The 16191-nt window shown below is 38.5% G+C and overlaps 3 protein-coding genes across 10 annotated transcripts; 1 reads left to right on the top strand and 2 right to left on the bottom strand.

Annotated features, from left to right (window-relative positions):
* The first annotated feature begins 61 nt into the window (after positions 1-61).
* Positions 62-7619, top strand: LOC135625017 (uncharacterized). 4 transcript variants are annotated; one of them, XM_065129208.1, is made up of 15 exons: positions 64-404; positions 516-613; positions 690-790; positions 884-962; positions 1140-1200; positions 2083-2129; positions 2231-2323; positions 2492-2582; positions 5447-5495; positions 5959-6075; positions 6155-6302; positions 6648-6740; positions 6820-6888; positions 7161-7203; positions 7297-7619. In XM_065129208.1, the coding sequence occupies exons 1-15, from the start codon at positions 347-349 to the stop codon at positions 7380-7382; spliced, it is 1233 nt and encodes a 410-aa protein (XP_064985280.1). In that variant the 5' UTR covers positions 64-346; the 3' UTR covers positions 7383-7619. The 4 variants fall into 4 exon arrangements, 3 of the variants coding, with proteins under 3 accessions (XP_064985280.1, XP_064985279.1, XP_064985278.1); XM_065129207.1 differs by having other exon boundaries at positions 69-404; positions 5447-5483; positions 7282-7619; XM_065129206.1 differs by having other exon boundaries at positions 69-404; positions 7282-7619.
* A 511-nt stretch (positions 7620-8130) lies between these two features.
* LOC135625905 (uncharacterized) lies at positions 8131-11768 on the bottom strand. 5 transcript variants are annotated; one of them, XM_065131031.1, is made up of 10 exons: positions 11459-11768; positions 11262-11367; positions 10996-11166; positions 10654-10710; positions 9706-9780; positions 9386-9486; positions 8988-9063; positions 8655-8882; positions 8408-8557; positions 8131-8328 (listed from the first exon to the last, which is right to left on the bottom strand). In XM_065131031.1, the coding sequence occupies exons 2-6, from the start codon at positions 11340-11342 to the stop codon at positions 9412-9414; spliced, it is 459 nt and encodes a 152-aa protein (XP_064987103.1). In that variant the 5' UTR covers positions 11343-11367; positions 11459-11768; the 3' UTR covers positions 8131-8328; positions 8408-8557; positions 8655-8882; positions 8988-9063; positions 9386-9411. The 5 variants fall into 5 exon arrangements, 3 of the variants coding, with proteins under 3 accessions (XP_064987103.1, XP_064987104.1, XP_064987106.1); XM_065131032.1 differs by having other exon boundaries at positions 8408-8626; positions 8749-8882; XR_010492198.1 differs by having other exon boundaries at positions 9386-9780; positions 10967-11173.
* Positions 11769-12180: 412 nt separating this feature from the next.
* Positions 12181-14546, bottom strand: LOC135624244 (cyclin-A3-1-like). The gene is made up of 8 exons (XM_065127661.1): positions 14083-14546; positions 13756-13988; positions 13588-13663; positions 13411-13487; positions 13258-13291; positions 12977-13126; positions 12748-12882; positions 12181-12643 (listed from the first exon to the last, which is right to left on the bottom strand). The coding sequence occupies exons 1-8, from the start codon at positions 14416-14418 to the stop codon at positions 12563-12565; spliced, it is 1122 nt and encodes a 373-aa protein (XP_064983733.1). The 5' UTR covers positions 14419-14546; the 3' UTR covers positions 12181-12562.
* Positions 14547-16191: the final 1645 nt, after the last annotated feature.

Below are 16191 nucleotides of genomic sequence, written 5' to 3'. Positions count from 1 at the left end.
GAAAGAGCTTTACATGTTTGATGAAATGAAGGACAACACAATACATCATTCTCTCTCTCTCTCTCTCTCCTTGTCGAGTAGTTTGGTTCTTGGATCCTCGGATCCCACATAGAGCGACTACTCGCGAGTCCGTGGGCGGTCGGTGGCCACCGGCCCATCAGGAGCGCCGTACCTGGGATTGGACTTCCCACCCCATTCGCATTCCAACGCGTATCCTCTCTTTCTTTGCCCTTTCGTTTCGTTCCATGAAACTGTTTCTTTCCCTCTTCCGCCGCCACTACCCATTCTTGGCGGCCCCGAGTACGGCCTCTCCGTTTCTCCTCCTCCTCGCCGCTACCAGATCCACATGGCGAGTTCCCAAGAGAAAGCGGTGGCGGTGATCTTGATGGGAGGTCCGACCAAAGGTAGGTCTACGCCTCCCCCTCTCCCGTGTCCGATCCTCTCGTTGCTCTTCTCCTTCAACTTGAGGATCCAGGTTCTTGATTCTTGCTTTCGTCGTCGTCGTCGTTGTTCAGGGACCCGATTCAGGCCGCTGTCGTTGAACGTCCCGAAGCCGCTCGTTCCTTTGGCGGGGCAGCCCATGATTAACCACCCGATCTCCGCCTGCAAAAGAGTACTTCGTCGTTCCCTCGATGCTCTCTCTCTCTTTTATGCATTACAGTGTGACGCATGTTCTTGGAAACCTTTAGATCCCAAATTTGGCGCGGATATACCTGATCGGCTTCTACGAGGAGAGGGAGTTTGCTCTGTACGTCTCGTCCATCTCCAACGAGCTTAGGGTTCCCGTGCGGTTTGTTCTTTGCTATGTGTTTGCTATGGCTTCTTGTAGGTTTAGTTGATTCAAGAATCTTATTATTGTGTACTCTTTCTTTTTAATCGTTAGGTATTTGAGAGAAGACAAGCCGCTTGGCTCGGCAGGAGGGATCTACAAATTTCGGGACCATATAATGGAAGAGAACCCGGTTAGGCGTCTTTTGATCTTGGTCATAGATTTTTGTTGATTCTTGAAATTGAAAACTAGTTTGATCTCCTAGTTTGATTTCATACCTCGTAAGTTCTGGCGTGCTGTATTGATAAGTTAGAGAAAACGCAATACGATTGTTTTCTGATTTGTCTCGTGTTTTTCTTTTGGGTGACAGTGTCACATATTTCTGCTGAATTGCGATGTTTGCTGTAGTTTTCCTCTGTCAGAAATGCTAGGTAAGTTCCTTTTGAAGCTGTAAGATGTTTTAGCGTTCATGTTTCGATCGATCTTGTTCTTAGATGGTTAAATCTTTCATGCTATTAAACATCATTTATGCAAAAACAATTGTCTGTAAAATCTTATTGGGATCTGCAAGTTTTAGGCCAAGAGAACTCAATTCCACTCGCATACTCAAAATTTTCATAATGTTCAGAGTTGCAGCGTGATTGCTTCATGAGTCTCAATTGAATATAAATAAAAGGATATCGAACATGTGAGAAAGTAATAAGTGGAACCAAAGGTAACGAGAGATGTGAGAGATTTATGTATGTTTTAAAGAATGATAGAATTGTAAAATGAAGGGAATATCAGAAGATATATTGTACCTAAAGAGTAGGTAAAAAAAAAACTCTTTAAATGTGACTAAATACAATGTTTGTGATAGGTTTCATGATAAGTCAGATACTAAAGTTGGGGGAAAAGCATCCATTAACACATTAGAACTAAGGAAAAGATAGTAGATAATATTAGATGTAACAAGGATGAAGATCAAATGGTGTTTGTTAATAATAGATAGGTTAGGGAAATGTGGAATATTTATTTTTATGTTTCTAACAAACAGTCTAAGGTAATTACTATCTGTGGTAGGAGGAAGTGACAAGTATAAAAATAATAGATTTATTCCTTGGACTAAAGCAAGTTAGCCAAAGGCAGCTTTAAGGAGGATTAAATAGGACTTTGATAAAAAGAAAATGTGGGGAAGTAGCCAATTCTACTTTCAAGTATACCATAGTATTATACAATTATGTAGATTCCGGAGAATATCATATTGCTGGACCATACCTCTTCCTCATGTCACATTTGTATCGTTTTACATTCAATTGTCTAAATGAACACAGATGCACATAGAAGACATGGTGGTATGGGTACTATTTTAGTAATCAAGGTAAAGTGTGGTTAGTTTCGAATTTGATTTCATCTTATGCTGCTTCCTTTAGGCAGCACCATATGACTTCTCAATATGCTTGCATTGGCTCCTCTGTTTAGGTCTCTGCTGAAACAGCCAACCAGTTTGGTGAGCTGGTTGCTGATCCTGTCACAAACGAAGTCTTGCACTACACTGAGAGGCCTGAGACTTTTGTATGTATGGGTTGTCATGTCATTTAATTTTGACTTCTTTCTTTGGGAGTTGCAAATTCATCTTTTGCCAGAGACTCAGTGCTTATACGCATGCACATGCATCTCTAGGAGGCAGTTTAACTGGTATTTGAATCATACCCATCTTACTTTTTATTGCTGTCTTTGCAGGTAAACGATCTTATTAATTGTGGTGTATATGTATTTACACCACAGATTTTTACCATCATCCAGGAAGTCGTTTTGCAGGGGAATAACACAGGTGCCACTCCTTTATGCATATTCAGTATTAACACAGTTACCTAGTTAGTAAAAGTACAAAAGATTAATATAATTGTTTAGTCATTTACTTCAACTCCTCAGGCTACTATCTTTTGCAGTAGTTTGAGTCTCATTAATGGTTGGTTCTTATGGAACTTCTCTATTTTATGTATAATGCACGTTTTTAGCTCAGAGTAATCTATTTTAGCTTGTAGGTTTTACTTGATTGTTCAATAATGTAGCAAAGTTGTCTATGGTAACATAATTTTTGGTTTTAGGTCTTGTAAGTTATTTATTTAAGCAAACTAAACCATTTCAGAAATAATTTATATAACACCTTGTTGGGGATATTATAGATGCCTAAAGTAACCTTTGCCTCTCAATTAGTGAAGCCACTGGTTTATGAGAATTGATGAGTTATATGAATATTTTATCTAAGAGAATACATACTAAAACCATGGTTCGCCTTACCGGTCCATACCGGTGTACCGACCGACAATTGGTATGGTATATACCAATGTATTGACACATGGTATGATGAGGTGTACCAATCTCTTACCAATAGATTGGTATGTACTGTCCATGTCGATCTCCTGTTGGATCGGTATGTACCGCCTGTACCGAGTGGTACATCATGGTACGACGAACATTGACTAAAACTAATTATCTAACTTCCCTTTGTCTTGTCTATAATGTTACTCTGTCTTGATGCATAAATTGGCATTTCCATGTTAAGTATGATGAATAGTTGAAGAACTGTAAATTGTTGATCTTGTCTAAGTTAAATTTGGAGTCACCTGAGAATATAGTCCACATGTTTAAGAAAATAAAATTGAGCTAGAATTGTGGGCTGATAACCTACTAACTTTAGGATTTTGGGCTATAATACTGTCTAAATTTCCATAATAATTCAATTGTCAATTTGGCTTACTCATAATCAATAATTAGTACTAGAGCCCATAGTTTGACTTAAGCTTGGTGAATGTTGGACGCTATGCAAGTTAAGGGCTGACTTAATTGTGGCTGTGTATTGAACAATTGATGATTGATTGGTGCTTAGTTCAATTGTTAAATTGAGGAGAATTGAACATATACACTATGCAAGATGAAATTTATGCATATACACTATCTGTGGATGAGTTAGCAAGGATGCATATAAGGCCACATTTCATTGGTGAATTGGTAGGTTCCATCCATTATGGCAGTGATGCTTTTGCTCTCTATTTAAAATTCACCTACCAAAATCTCAACAATCTAAACCCCTTCCTGTGTATAAGATAATTGACCATGATTAGGAGCATTTTGGTTGTTTTGGTAATATTTTTTAGTTAACTCATCACCTATACCAAGTTAAGTGCAACTTTAGCGAATGGTAGCTGCAAGTTTAAAGTGTAGTGTCTTTTGTTTACAGGGTCATACAAAATACTTGAATCTTTGCAGCGGTTAAGAGGTTTTTATTGATATTTGCAAAGGGTAATTTAACCTAGAAATTATTGTTCCACGTGACTTGATTGAATTATTAACTATAATTTTTTGTGGCCCTAAAACCTACTAACTTAAGATTTTGAGTTAGCATTTGTCCAGATTATATCAGTTCAGTGCATGTCCTCAAAATATTTTTTCTACCAGTTGGCATAAGATCCATGGTTTGGTCTGGGCTCAGAGATCATTATTCTATGTTGATTTAGTTTTGGATGCTGTGATAGGCAATTCAGTATATTTTTTTCAATTTTTCATGGACTAAAATTCTCATTAGTACCAGTAAAGAGAATGACTTTATGGCCACAAATTTATGAATTCTTGGTCAGGGATAAAAAACCTCTCTAACTTCCAGGAAGTGAAAAAAGATGCAATGATCTATTCGAGGAAATTCCCAACAAAATCCCACTATTTCTTCTATTGATTTGGTCATAATCGCTACCTACACTCTGTGGAACTGTTCTCCAAAAATAGGAGCTAACAATTAGACCCAGGTTCCATCGAAAGACATCCCAATCCCTACGTAACATTGCTCGAGTATGTAACCAGATATGGATACTAGATGGCGAAATGGATTTCGGATTCTGTCTCATTCCTCTGAACAGGAACTGTTAGCCATTTTATTAATACTGCAATCATTAGAGGAATACCCGATGCTTATTGGGTATGTGAGGTATTTCAAGAAAAAGAAGTACCACTCGTGTAATGTTTCTATTTGCAATTGCAGATGATTCTGTTGGTTCATTAACAAATGATGTTTCTAGCATCACTAATTCTACATCATAATCTTGTGTTTAATTTTTTTGTTTTAATAATTATGTGACTATCCTTTTTCCTTGAGATAATAAGTAGCACAAGTTGCTAGACGTAAGCCAATAAGGAAGTATGTGGTTAGCTCATTGTTGTTTGGTGTGACATTAGTTTTCTAGTGAGGAGAATTTTATGATTTTATGCTGAAGGTAATAAATGATAGACTACAGATATTGATGTTGACCCATAACTCTCTAGATTAAACCTTTTGGTTGCCACATTGCCGAATGTCAACCTGTAGTGAAATCTCCTCCAGCAGTTACAAGCGAATATTCTAGATGATAATATATGATCTTTTCTAGAAGATAGATTAATCCTTTTGTAGTCTTTTCTTTTATGCTCATCAAAGTTAATTGAGATTTTTGATCTCATATCTTAGATGGCATTTCTTTTCTTTGGCACTGTTTCCACTGCAAGTATTATGGTCCATAAACACCGTTTCTACCTTTATTTGCATAGTAAGATGTGTAGTTTAATTTGCTTTTGTTTTAGCTAAGCAAATAATAATATAATGCTACTCTAGTTATATGAAAATTAATCGAATGTTTATGTATTCCCTACTTTCTTTTGTTTCAGTTAATTTGCGCCGTGAAACCAGCTTAGAAGCATTCCGGTCAGTGGCTAAGTATGAATTCGTGGAACTTATCTGCAGTATGAAAATGGAATAAGCCTGTATCGACAAGTTGATTCATTGTCGTCATTTGCTACTATAATAGGACTTTGCTGGATATTTCTAATGGATAAATATATTTTTAGGATGGGTAATTATAATAAGGTCTAGGAAATTGATCGTGGTTACTATTATGTTGTCTGCAGGGCAAAAGTAACTTGGGCAGAATCAGTCATGATGTTTTAGACTTAGGAGCAAGGCACTTCTTCCAACCTACCCACCACCCTCTTCCTTAGGAAACTATTGTGGATAGGTTGCTGGATGTTTGTCATAGTCATTGTCAAAGATTACTAAGGCTCCTCTCTGGACAGTGTCAAAATATTTTAGTTTTAGTCAACCAGTTTGGTTGTCAAAATAGTCTTTTTAACTTTTGAAGAGGCTCAGTTGTGTTGGAATTGGTGCTGACATCTCTTAACAGGGTGCTACCGCCAGAATTTGTTCGGCTCGATCAGGATATCCTGACTCCTCTTGCTGGAAAGAAAAAGCTTTATACATATGAGACTGTTGACTTCTGGGAACAGATCAAGACTCCAGGGTTTGAACGCCATGACCATCCCACTTCTTATGCCTGATCCTGCAACAGCTGAATGCACTGACATTTTTTCTTCCTTCAGGATGTCTTTGAGATGCTCTGAATTGTATCTCTCCCAATTTCGTCGTACCACTCCACATCTCCTAGCAACTGGAGATGGCACCAGAAGTCCAAGTATTACTGGTGATGTTTTCATCCATCCATCAGCAAAAGTGCATGTAACTGCTAAGGTAATGTTTTTTTCTTGAATATTACCACATAGCTAACTCGGACCCGTCTCTGAGTTGTTCCTTAACAAAATTTGATTACTGAATGTTGTGACTGTGATCCATAAAGCTTGGGAAGGAATGCATCTTATATTTCTGCTGTTTAATTTACATCCAATGATAGTCAAGTTAAAAATGTACAATAAAAGTGTTTATGTGAAGGAAAAAAAACGTTTAGTTAGAAGCAACAGGATACAAAGCCACAAAAAAGGGTTGACTAGTGCTGAATGGACCAATGACAATAATTGTAGGCTTTCTTTAACTTGGCCATATGTGTTGTTACTAACTTGTGCAGTTAAAAGTGAACAGATTGGACCTAATGTCTCTGTTTCTGCAAATGCCCGTATCGGAGCTGGTGTGAGACTTATCAGTTGCATCATCCTAGATGATGTTGACATTAAGGTATGGAACTTACAATACTAACTAAGCTCAGTGCATTGCCTCCTGCATCATCTTTTACACATTTCTGTTCTTATTACAGGAAAATGCAGTTGTTATTAATTCCATTGTTGGTTGGAAGTCATCTATTGGAAGATGGGCTCGTGTGCAGGCAAGCTTAGTTTATTTGTTCCATTGTTTTGATGATAGTTTATTTCTGGACTAAAAATTACAGAACAGATAATAAATTATATGGAACTTGTTAAGATATAAATAACCACATCTTGAAAAAGAAAGAAAAATTATTGAGTCCTCCTCTAGGAAGCACTGGTTGTAGAACTAGGATTACTTTGATTGCACTTGCCTAGGTGGTTGCACGAATTCGATTGTAGAACAACCATAGTGTTTTAAGTGAATGATTGGGAAATCCCGGCTGTTTTTCAGGGTGAAGGAGACTACAATGCGAAACTAGGGATAACCATTCTTGGTACTACTACTCCGTGTCCACCTTCTTTTGTTTTTTGAAAATTGTTTTGGAGATGTTACTGTTGATTCTAATTTTCAGGTGAAGCTGTAGCAGTTGAAGATGAGGTGGTTGTAATCAACAGCATTATTCTACCAAACAAAACCCTGAGCATTAGTGTACAAGAAGAAATCATCCTGTAGTTTGGTTTGGAGAAAAATGGCTCTCATGGGAAGATGCCATTCCTGTGGAGAACAAAAGTTGCAGGGGATATTTGACCTAGAAATGTTTTGAGTTTGTATTTCTAAATAATATTTTTTTGAGGAAATTTCTTACTGCAAATATATCTCTCGAGGAACCATTCAAATTGCATGACAAATTTCTCATATGAAGCAAATTTACATAATTTTATTTTAAATTGTACGAAATAATTTTTATTAGTTCCGAGGAGTCAAACTTCTATTAGTACGAAATAAATAAATTACAAGAAAAAAATTTTCAATATCTTTCAGTATAGTTTTTCAATTACTATGCTGTTTAAGTCTATCAATTAATGAAGGAATGTATGTATATGTATTTATTTATATATGTATATATATATATATATACATATGTATATATACATATATATGTATATATATATGTATATATATATATATGTATATATATATGTATACATATACATATATATATATATGTATATATATGTATGTATGTATATATACATGTATACATATACATGTACATATACATATATATATATATATATATATACACACACTCATGGAATGATTGGCAACCCACAATAACATCTCATTCAGCCTTCTCAGGGAAACTACCCTGGGTTCGTCAAAGTAGGTTGCAGGGATTTCAAGGTAAGGGGCTAACCAAGGTTACATATATAGATGTAGTTCTGTATGAAAGGTTAGAATAACACACGCACTGTCACAATGGCGAACAAAGATAAGGTTAGAATAACTTGTCAACATATATAGATGTAGTTCTGTATGAAAGATAAAACTTCGTCGAGACAGTATCTGTATCTGTTGCCCATATAGTGGGATGTTTCCTCGTTAAAATGCAAATCATGACATGGAAACTTGAGATCAATCACATCATATAACGAGTGCACGGTTTCAAGTTTTGGCTCTGCAAAGCAACAACCATCAAGGAACATTTGGCATCCAGCAAAACGCACGACATTTTGGGTAAACTGAAAGTGTCTTACCCAGGGATGACTTCTCGGATCGAGCGTGAATCTAGCAACGAAAACAGCAGAAGCTGCAACTACCGATGGCAAGAACCAAACACAGCCATAGTCCATTAGAGTCAACTCACCAAGGTAGCTTGCCAGGAATTCTAAGTTCGCATACAAGTACTGTTTCAGAGTTAATATATACCATCAGAATTGAAGCTATAATGTATCTATTTGGAAGGAGATTGCACCCTACAAGAACAAACAAATAAACACTCACTTTGCCATCGTCTCTACCAGCCTGTGTGAATCTCCTATAACCACAATATAGCAAATTTAATTAGCGATCAAACTTATAAGAGAAGAGAATTCACCAGACGCTTAACGCTGCGCAAAATCTCATGACACTAGAAGGACTCGAGAAAGGGCATCCTAGAAATGTCTTGACCGTGGGACTGCCCATATCAAATCTCATATGTCTTAGAATGCTGATCTCCATGTTCAACACCTGCACGCGCATGAGCACCAAAAAAACACAAAAGAAAGAAACTGCCATAAGTATCACCTTTAAGAACAATTAACGAATTCAAGAAGAGGGTGAACAGAAGGTTACTTCGTCCTTCCGGTAAACATCATGAGCTATATGGCACATGTGTTTCATCCCAGGGTTTTTCTGCTCTGCGTACTTCCTGCATGCATTGGTGGAACCCCATGCAACAAGTTCCATCAACAATATGACCAAATGACGCAGCAAAAGATATTCAAGGGGGAAAGAAAAAGTGAGAGAGAGAGAGAGAAAGAGGATCTTGAGACAAATAACATTCCATGCAACGCATGTATGTATATACATACATATATATATATATAAATACATACATATATATATATATAAATACATACATATATATATATATAAATACATACATATATATATATATATATACATGATGATAATAAACCAAACATATTAATACTTAAAACTAAGGTACATGTAACTGAATAATCACTCACTTTGGCATCTTCTTGACCGGTCCGTGTCAGAAAGCTTTCCGATGCTGGTTCTCCCACGATGGAGCCACGTCAGCTTCAGTGTGGGCTCCCCCTGCAGGCATCTTCAATCCCCCAATACGGTTATTAAAGAATTACTGATTAGATCCATTTGGAAATGGTTTCACAAAATAGTAAAACGTAACAACCTGATAGAAACCAACTTTCTCGAAGTAACTATCGAGATCAAGATTAACTTCGATCGAACAATTGCTACTCTTTAAGTTCTATTCGCTCACAACGCAAATAGATAGTTTATGATGCGATGCCTTCTCGAGACTAACCTTAGGTATTTCTTCAGATATGCCAAACCCAACTGACTGCCATCTGGCTAGTTTGCAAGAAACAAGCGATGTAAACTGAAATCACAGTCCATTATATAAACAGATTATAGCCTTTGTCAGATGGTTTGGCTTTGAAGTGTGAATAATAGTATGATCAAATAATTTTTAGAATTCAAACATAACAGATCCATGATCGAATTGTAAAGGGAGAATGTGTTCAGTAGAAATTCTAATTGGATCAATCACTAACAAGGACTAAATCAACAGCTGCCAGCCAAAACAAAAACAAAAAGCATCTCAATACTATAATAATGAGAAATGAATTCAAGCACACATGTTATGTCAAACTTCATCATGTAAAGCAAGAAGTTGGAAGGAAAAATCACCATTGTAGAAGTTGAAACGGATGACAAAGTAACACATGCCAGTGATTAAAAATGACAAAATGGTTAAAGCTAATTGTAATACAAACAGACACGATTCTTATTTTAATGCTAAGTATAGTCAACACGCTGAGAAAAAAATGTCTAATAAAGCAGCTGTGAACATTGGGTTCTCACTTGGAGACCCATGCAAATTTCTAGTAGTTCCCTGCAACATAGCTTCATACTTGAGGCTATGCTTCTTGTGTATTTTCTGGTATTCTCTTTTTTGTGGGTTTGGCGTTTCTAAACTAGAGGCTCTTAATCTGCAGGCTGTGATGGAACCCCTAGAGAATTCCCTCATGGGAGAGAAAAATGGATTGTTCAAAATCATGCGCAATTTTATATTCTGTGTCAACAGTAGCATTCTTTGGGGCTATCTTGAGGGACTCAAACACACCTTTAATTTTAAGATGCGAGAGGTATCAATCGGCAGAAGAACACAGTCAGACAGATGCAATGAGATCAAGATTGTTGTACATGTATCCATCACATAGAAGTACTTTTTTGCTTGAAAGACATGTACCTGAGGCTGCTTGTATTGTATTCTGGTAGTCTTCCATCGGATTGCTTTCTCGTTCAGCTGCAAATCATAATCTATCAAACTCAACTCACCGAGGTAACTTCCTAGAAACTCTAACAGCTGGCTTGAAAACTGTGTCAGATTAGCGTAATAAATTATGAGAAATGCAGCATGCAGACCAATGGGCACCACTCATTCTTGATTAGCCTAATAAACACTCACTTCGCAATCTTCTTGACCACATAAAATGAACTTCCGACAAGCGTTCAACATAAACTTTGATTAGCCTAACTGGACTGCGAGGAAACCGACATACTTTCAAGAATCCTCTTGTGGAAGACCAACCTCCAATGATCTGAGGTACTCATAGATATCAGTCGCGTAATGTGTACGCGTTTGCGGATCATCAACCTTGGATGTAGTCTCGACGATGATGCCCGCAAGGTCTGGCAAACTGGCCTCGACTTTTCTTGGGTGACTGATTTCCCAACGCTCCTTGGATGTCGTCCTCGATTCCTACAACCTAGTGAAATTTGAGTTTAACCCAAACGAAAGAGAAGGAAGAGGAGATGAAAGAAAGTGGGGTGCGGGAGGGAAGCATGAGCTCGTACATGAAGAAGAATTAGAAGAGAGAGGCGACGATGATGCCAATTTCTTTTCTTCTTTTGGTGGCGGTGAGGTTGTTCCTCCATATCTTTCTTGCAATTGCTATTCCTCCTGAAGAAGAAGAAGAAGAATAATTAGAATAGAGAAGAAAAAAAGAAAACAGATACAGCATCATCTAATCCAAACCATTGCATGTCAATACCCAGGATGACTTCTTGGATCGATGGTGAATCACCCAACAAGCGCGATCGAAGCAGCGATTACAGAAGGCAAGACCTAAAGACAACCATTATCTCCGAAGGGATACAATCTTTAAGTAGCCAAAGAATTCGCATCAGGGCATATGAGACGAAGCGCATCGCCGTCGAGAGGACGGAATGAATGCACAGAGCCGCGCGATCCATCTCCAGCCCTGTTCGCCACCATCTGAGAGAGGCGGGGGTCGGCGTTCTTCTTGTCCGCCTTCGAGTCGGGTCTCTCTCACCCTCTATTGGCTTCTTCTCTGGGTTGGACGTTACGGCACCCGCAGCATCACATTTTATGCGTTCGGAAAGATCTAGAAGTTGGAAACGGTGAATCGGTAGGAACAGGCCGACGTGGCCATCAGACACGACTGTATCAGTGGAGCCCGCAGTGACCTTAGATGTGGGCTTCGCCGGTCAGGTAAGTAAGTCGGAGCGCGCAACTGCTTCCCGACTCATGCTTTAAAAATCGCGCAATTGCTGATTTCATTAGATCTCTATCGAGGTTTACGTTGTGTAACGATAATGATACTGACACATCGTGAAACGAAATCATAGTTAAGTCCTGACCTCTCCAGATACCATAGTTAGCGATCTTGTGTTTTCTATATACATTCTGTGAAATCCAATCACATTTTAGAGAACTTCATCACAAGTCTATCACACGACAATAAAACAGGGATGGAGATCAATGAAAACCATATATATTTACAAAAGGATACACTCATATGACTAGAACGCTGCGTTCTAGTCATATGAGATTTATAATACACATCATTTCCTAGACTTGCACATGGTAAATCTCGAGGGGCTATTATCTCTTCCAGCTTCCCTCATCAAATGATACTTTTTTTAGTAGGAACAGAACTGCAATGAGCAATTTTTGATGCATTCTTTAACATCGAAGTTATATCAGTCATGCACAAAGATTAGATAGAGACTTCAGAAACATCCAAAGAGCTTCAGCGTTCTCATTTCAAAGACTAGATCACACTTCATTTAGCTCCACATTCCGGCTTGGGATCTCGTTTACCGATAGTCGTGATAGTTAGCCACGGTGCACTTCATGGTAGGTATTCCTTGGGTTCATCGAAGTAGGTTGCAGGAATCTCAGAGGGAGGAACCAGTGAAGATACACACTCGAACTGTCAAAATGAATACAAAAGTTCAGACAAATGAAGAGAACTAAGATCGTCCTAGCAATCTCAAAAGCATAAAAGCACTTCTGTTCGATGGATAAGACTTTTACACTGTGCTGCTTGTATTTATCTCTGATAGCCACCAGCGACGCTGCTTTCTTACTCAACTGCAAATCAAGTATGGCACAGATGCAGTCTTTTAGATCAGACACCTTATAGCCAGTACACTCTTCCAATTTTTTGTTCTGCAAAGTAAATAAAGGATGTTAAGCATAGCAAGAAGAACAAAACAAGAAGAAGACAGACACTCTTATCCATTCTCATGTAACAATGTCTTACCCAAGGATGACTTTTTGGATCAATTGTGAATCTTGCAACAAAAACAGCAGCAGCAGCAACTACCGACGGCAAGAATTTAACGCAACCATAGTCCAGTAAACTTAACTCAGCAAGGTAGCTTCCGAGGTATTCTAATTGCAGATTTGGGTACTGTATCAAGTAAAAACAAAATGAGAATATATATATATATATATATATATATAAGCAATGAAGCCATAATTGCACGTCGGGCTACTGTAACAAGTTGAGGAACATATCAAGCAAGAGGAATAAACACTCACTTTGCCATCTTCTTGACCAACCTGTGTGAATCGCCTGCAATAATGAAATAGCAGCATTATGATTAGTCTATTAAACTGGTAAGCAAAACCAATCAGTTTATGGTTACACCGAAACATCAAGGAGAACCTGAGAAAGGGGCTAACATTCCATACCTTACGAAAGTTTTGATGGTTGGATTGCCCATCTCGAACTTTAGAAACTTTAGGATGTCACTCTCCATTTTCACCACCTATATGGACATAGATAAATGGAGAAAGAAGTGTTCATCAACAAGCTATAAATCATCAAACGGTACAATGAGATCAAAGAAGATATAGAGAAAAGGCTACCTCTTGCTTTGTGTAGGTATTATCCGTGATATAACAAAAATCTTCCGCGTTAGGGGGGCTAATCTCTTCATATTTGCTGCGTATCGGATACCGATCCAAAAACTTCCATTAGCGCAGTGTTCAAATAAGAAAATCATCATCGATCAAAGAAAATGGATTGTAACATACGAAGCAATGAGCATGGAAGAAACCCCAAGGAGCTGCAACCGGTGTCTATTGATCGCATTGAACGAAAGGAATCGATCGATGTAGGAGACAGTGAGGAAAAGGGTATCGGAGACCAGCTTGTATTCCTCCGCCACCTCAACTAACCAATCCACCAGAATCGCCCTCATATTGGCCGTGACGTCGCTCTGAACCGTCTCCATATAGTTCGGCGACGGCCTCCGCTTCGCGTCCGCCTAGAAATCCAACGAAGCAAAATAGCAGATGAGACCAACTCTAACTAAAAACATGACACTTTCCCACGGAAGGACTCCTTAGTAGTAGACAAACCTCCATTGAATTGAGGTATTGATAGATATCAGACGCGTAATGTGCACACATCTGCGGATCATCATCCGACGGGGCGGCGACCTCCACGAGGTCAACTTTATCGTCATCCTCCTCTTCCACATTCTTCTTGGGCTTCGACTTGGGCTTAGAAGGAGGAGGGGTGGTGGGATCTACCGCCGCCCGAGGGACGGCGTTGGAGAGGGTGGGGAGCTCGCTCAGAGCCACGCGCTTTTTCTTCGCCAGCGGCGGGGCGACTGGGTCCGCGGCCTGGGCGGAGGCGACCCTCTTTGCGGCAGCACGGGTGAGGCGTGGGGCGCCGTTCTCCTTGTCCGCCATGGATTCCGATCTCTCGCGCTAACCAAGTTGCGCTTGGATTTGGCGAGGGCACGAGGAGAGGAGAGAAGGGAATGGGGGAAATAGTGGGGGAATGTGCGGTTTGTATAGGAGCGAGGGGAGAGTAGAAGTGAGGGGGAAAGAAAGGGAGTCCGCCATTTTTTGAAGCGATTCGAAAACGCGAGAGAGAGAAGGAGAGAGGAAAAGAGAGGGGTTTGTTTTGGCTTTGGAAAGACTGAGCGAGAGAGAGAGAGAGAGCGGGGTTGGGAGGAGGGCTCGGCGATCGCGGGGATTCCCTCGCTTTCGAAAGTTCGAAATGAGGAGCGAGCCGTTCGGAATTGGGAAATTTTTTGGGAGGTTGGGATTGGCGGAGACTTGGAAATCAATCTCGCTGCGCTCCATCCATTTTTGGCATCTGATGGCGCCGCTTGGTTTCCGTACCGGCAACAATTCATCCCCTTTTGTTTTAAGTGAAATCAAATCCAACCTGCATCGGACCGGAATCGATCCACACTCGAGCCCGTCACGAACCGATTCGTCCGCTCGATCCGATTAAAACGCGTCCAGATCATATTAAATCTCGTCGTGGTCGCATTTCGATGTATCGACGACCCTGCAATTGCATCTCGAGGGAGGATGTATTGGGAGGAGGATCATCGAATACTTTGCATGAGTAGCTAATCGATTTGGTCCACCATATATTATATGCGATTTTACTGTAACATTAGAAAAGTTTTAATTTTCTTTTTTCTTTTCTGCAAATAGCTATGTAGGTGTCGAAGTAGATATACGGTCTGAAATGTCGTACGGTGGATTGTAGATTAGATTATGATAGAGTGAATGTTCTTCTCGAGACGTGACAGCTTCATCAAATCTAGATAAGTTGAACAGAAATAAACCAATTATGTTTATCATATCAACAGTTAATCCTAAATCACACATGATATGCGATAATCGGTCACCAGTATGACCACCACGTCATGATCTGATTACGCCTCGACAAGCTATGAACTCACACGTCATCGATCCTCGTTTGGTTCAGACGTTTGAGTGAATAATCTATATTTTATAAATAACTTAAGGCCATTAATCTAAGATGGATTTTTTTTGCTTTTCAGTAGCCAACTTAGAGCAATCCAAATCCAATTCGAATCATTTTTGATAAATTGAACTAGTAATATGGGGTATACATGAGGATATATATATGTTTGAGTGAGATGATTTGGAAGTGTTATAATTGATCTTATATGTGATTAAAAAAAATTAATTAATATCATGGATTTAGGTAAAAAATTATTAAATTACATTAATCTTGCATTGACTTTTATATGTTATTTGATTGTTGATATTTGGTTTTTAAGTTTTTCTTTTAACTTCGAGTTTTCTTTTGTTTCATCCACTAATTATCTATGTTGTTTTATATATCCATTGTTTTCCTTTTTTAATAATCAACTATTGTATAATCAAATATATTATTATTATGCATGCAATCACTAAGTTATATTTGTTTATTAAAAGACATATTCGAAGGTAAAAGTGAAAATTGTCCTATGTTATATTATATTTTAATTGTCTAATGAAAGAAATATAAAATCAACTTAAGTAGCTTATCGGTATTGTAAATTAAAAGATTCGATAAATAGTGTTAGAAAAAATTATGTAAGCGGGATGCTTAACGGAGACTTTCAATATGAAAATCTATTTTTTAATCAAATACTAAATATTTCAAATGAGAGATTAAGGATAAAAATATATTTTGAATTAAAATTCATATGA

Source organism: Musa acuminata, chromosome BXJ2-10 (assembly GCF_036884655.1).
Source record: "Musa acuminata AAA Group cultivar baxijiao chromosome BXJ2-10, Cavendish_Baxijiao_AAA, whole genome shotgun sequence".
Classification (NCBI taxonomy): Eukaryota; Viridiplantae; Streptophyta; class Magnoliopsida; order Zingiberales; family Musaceae; genus Musa; species Musa acuminata.
Note: the sequence above shows the minus strand (reverse complement) of the source record. Positions and strands in the feature narration are given on the sequence as shown.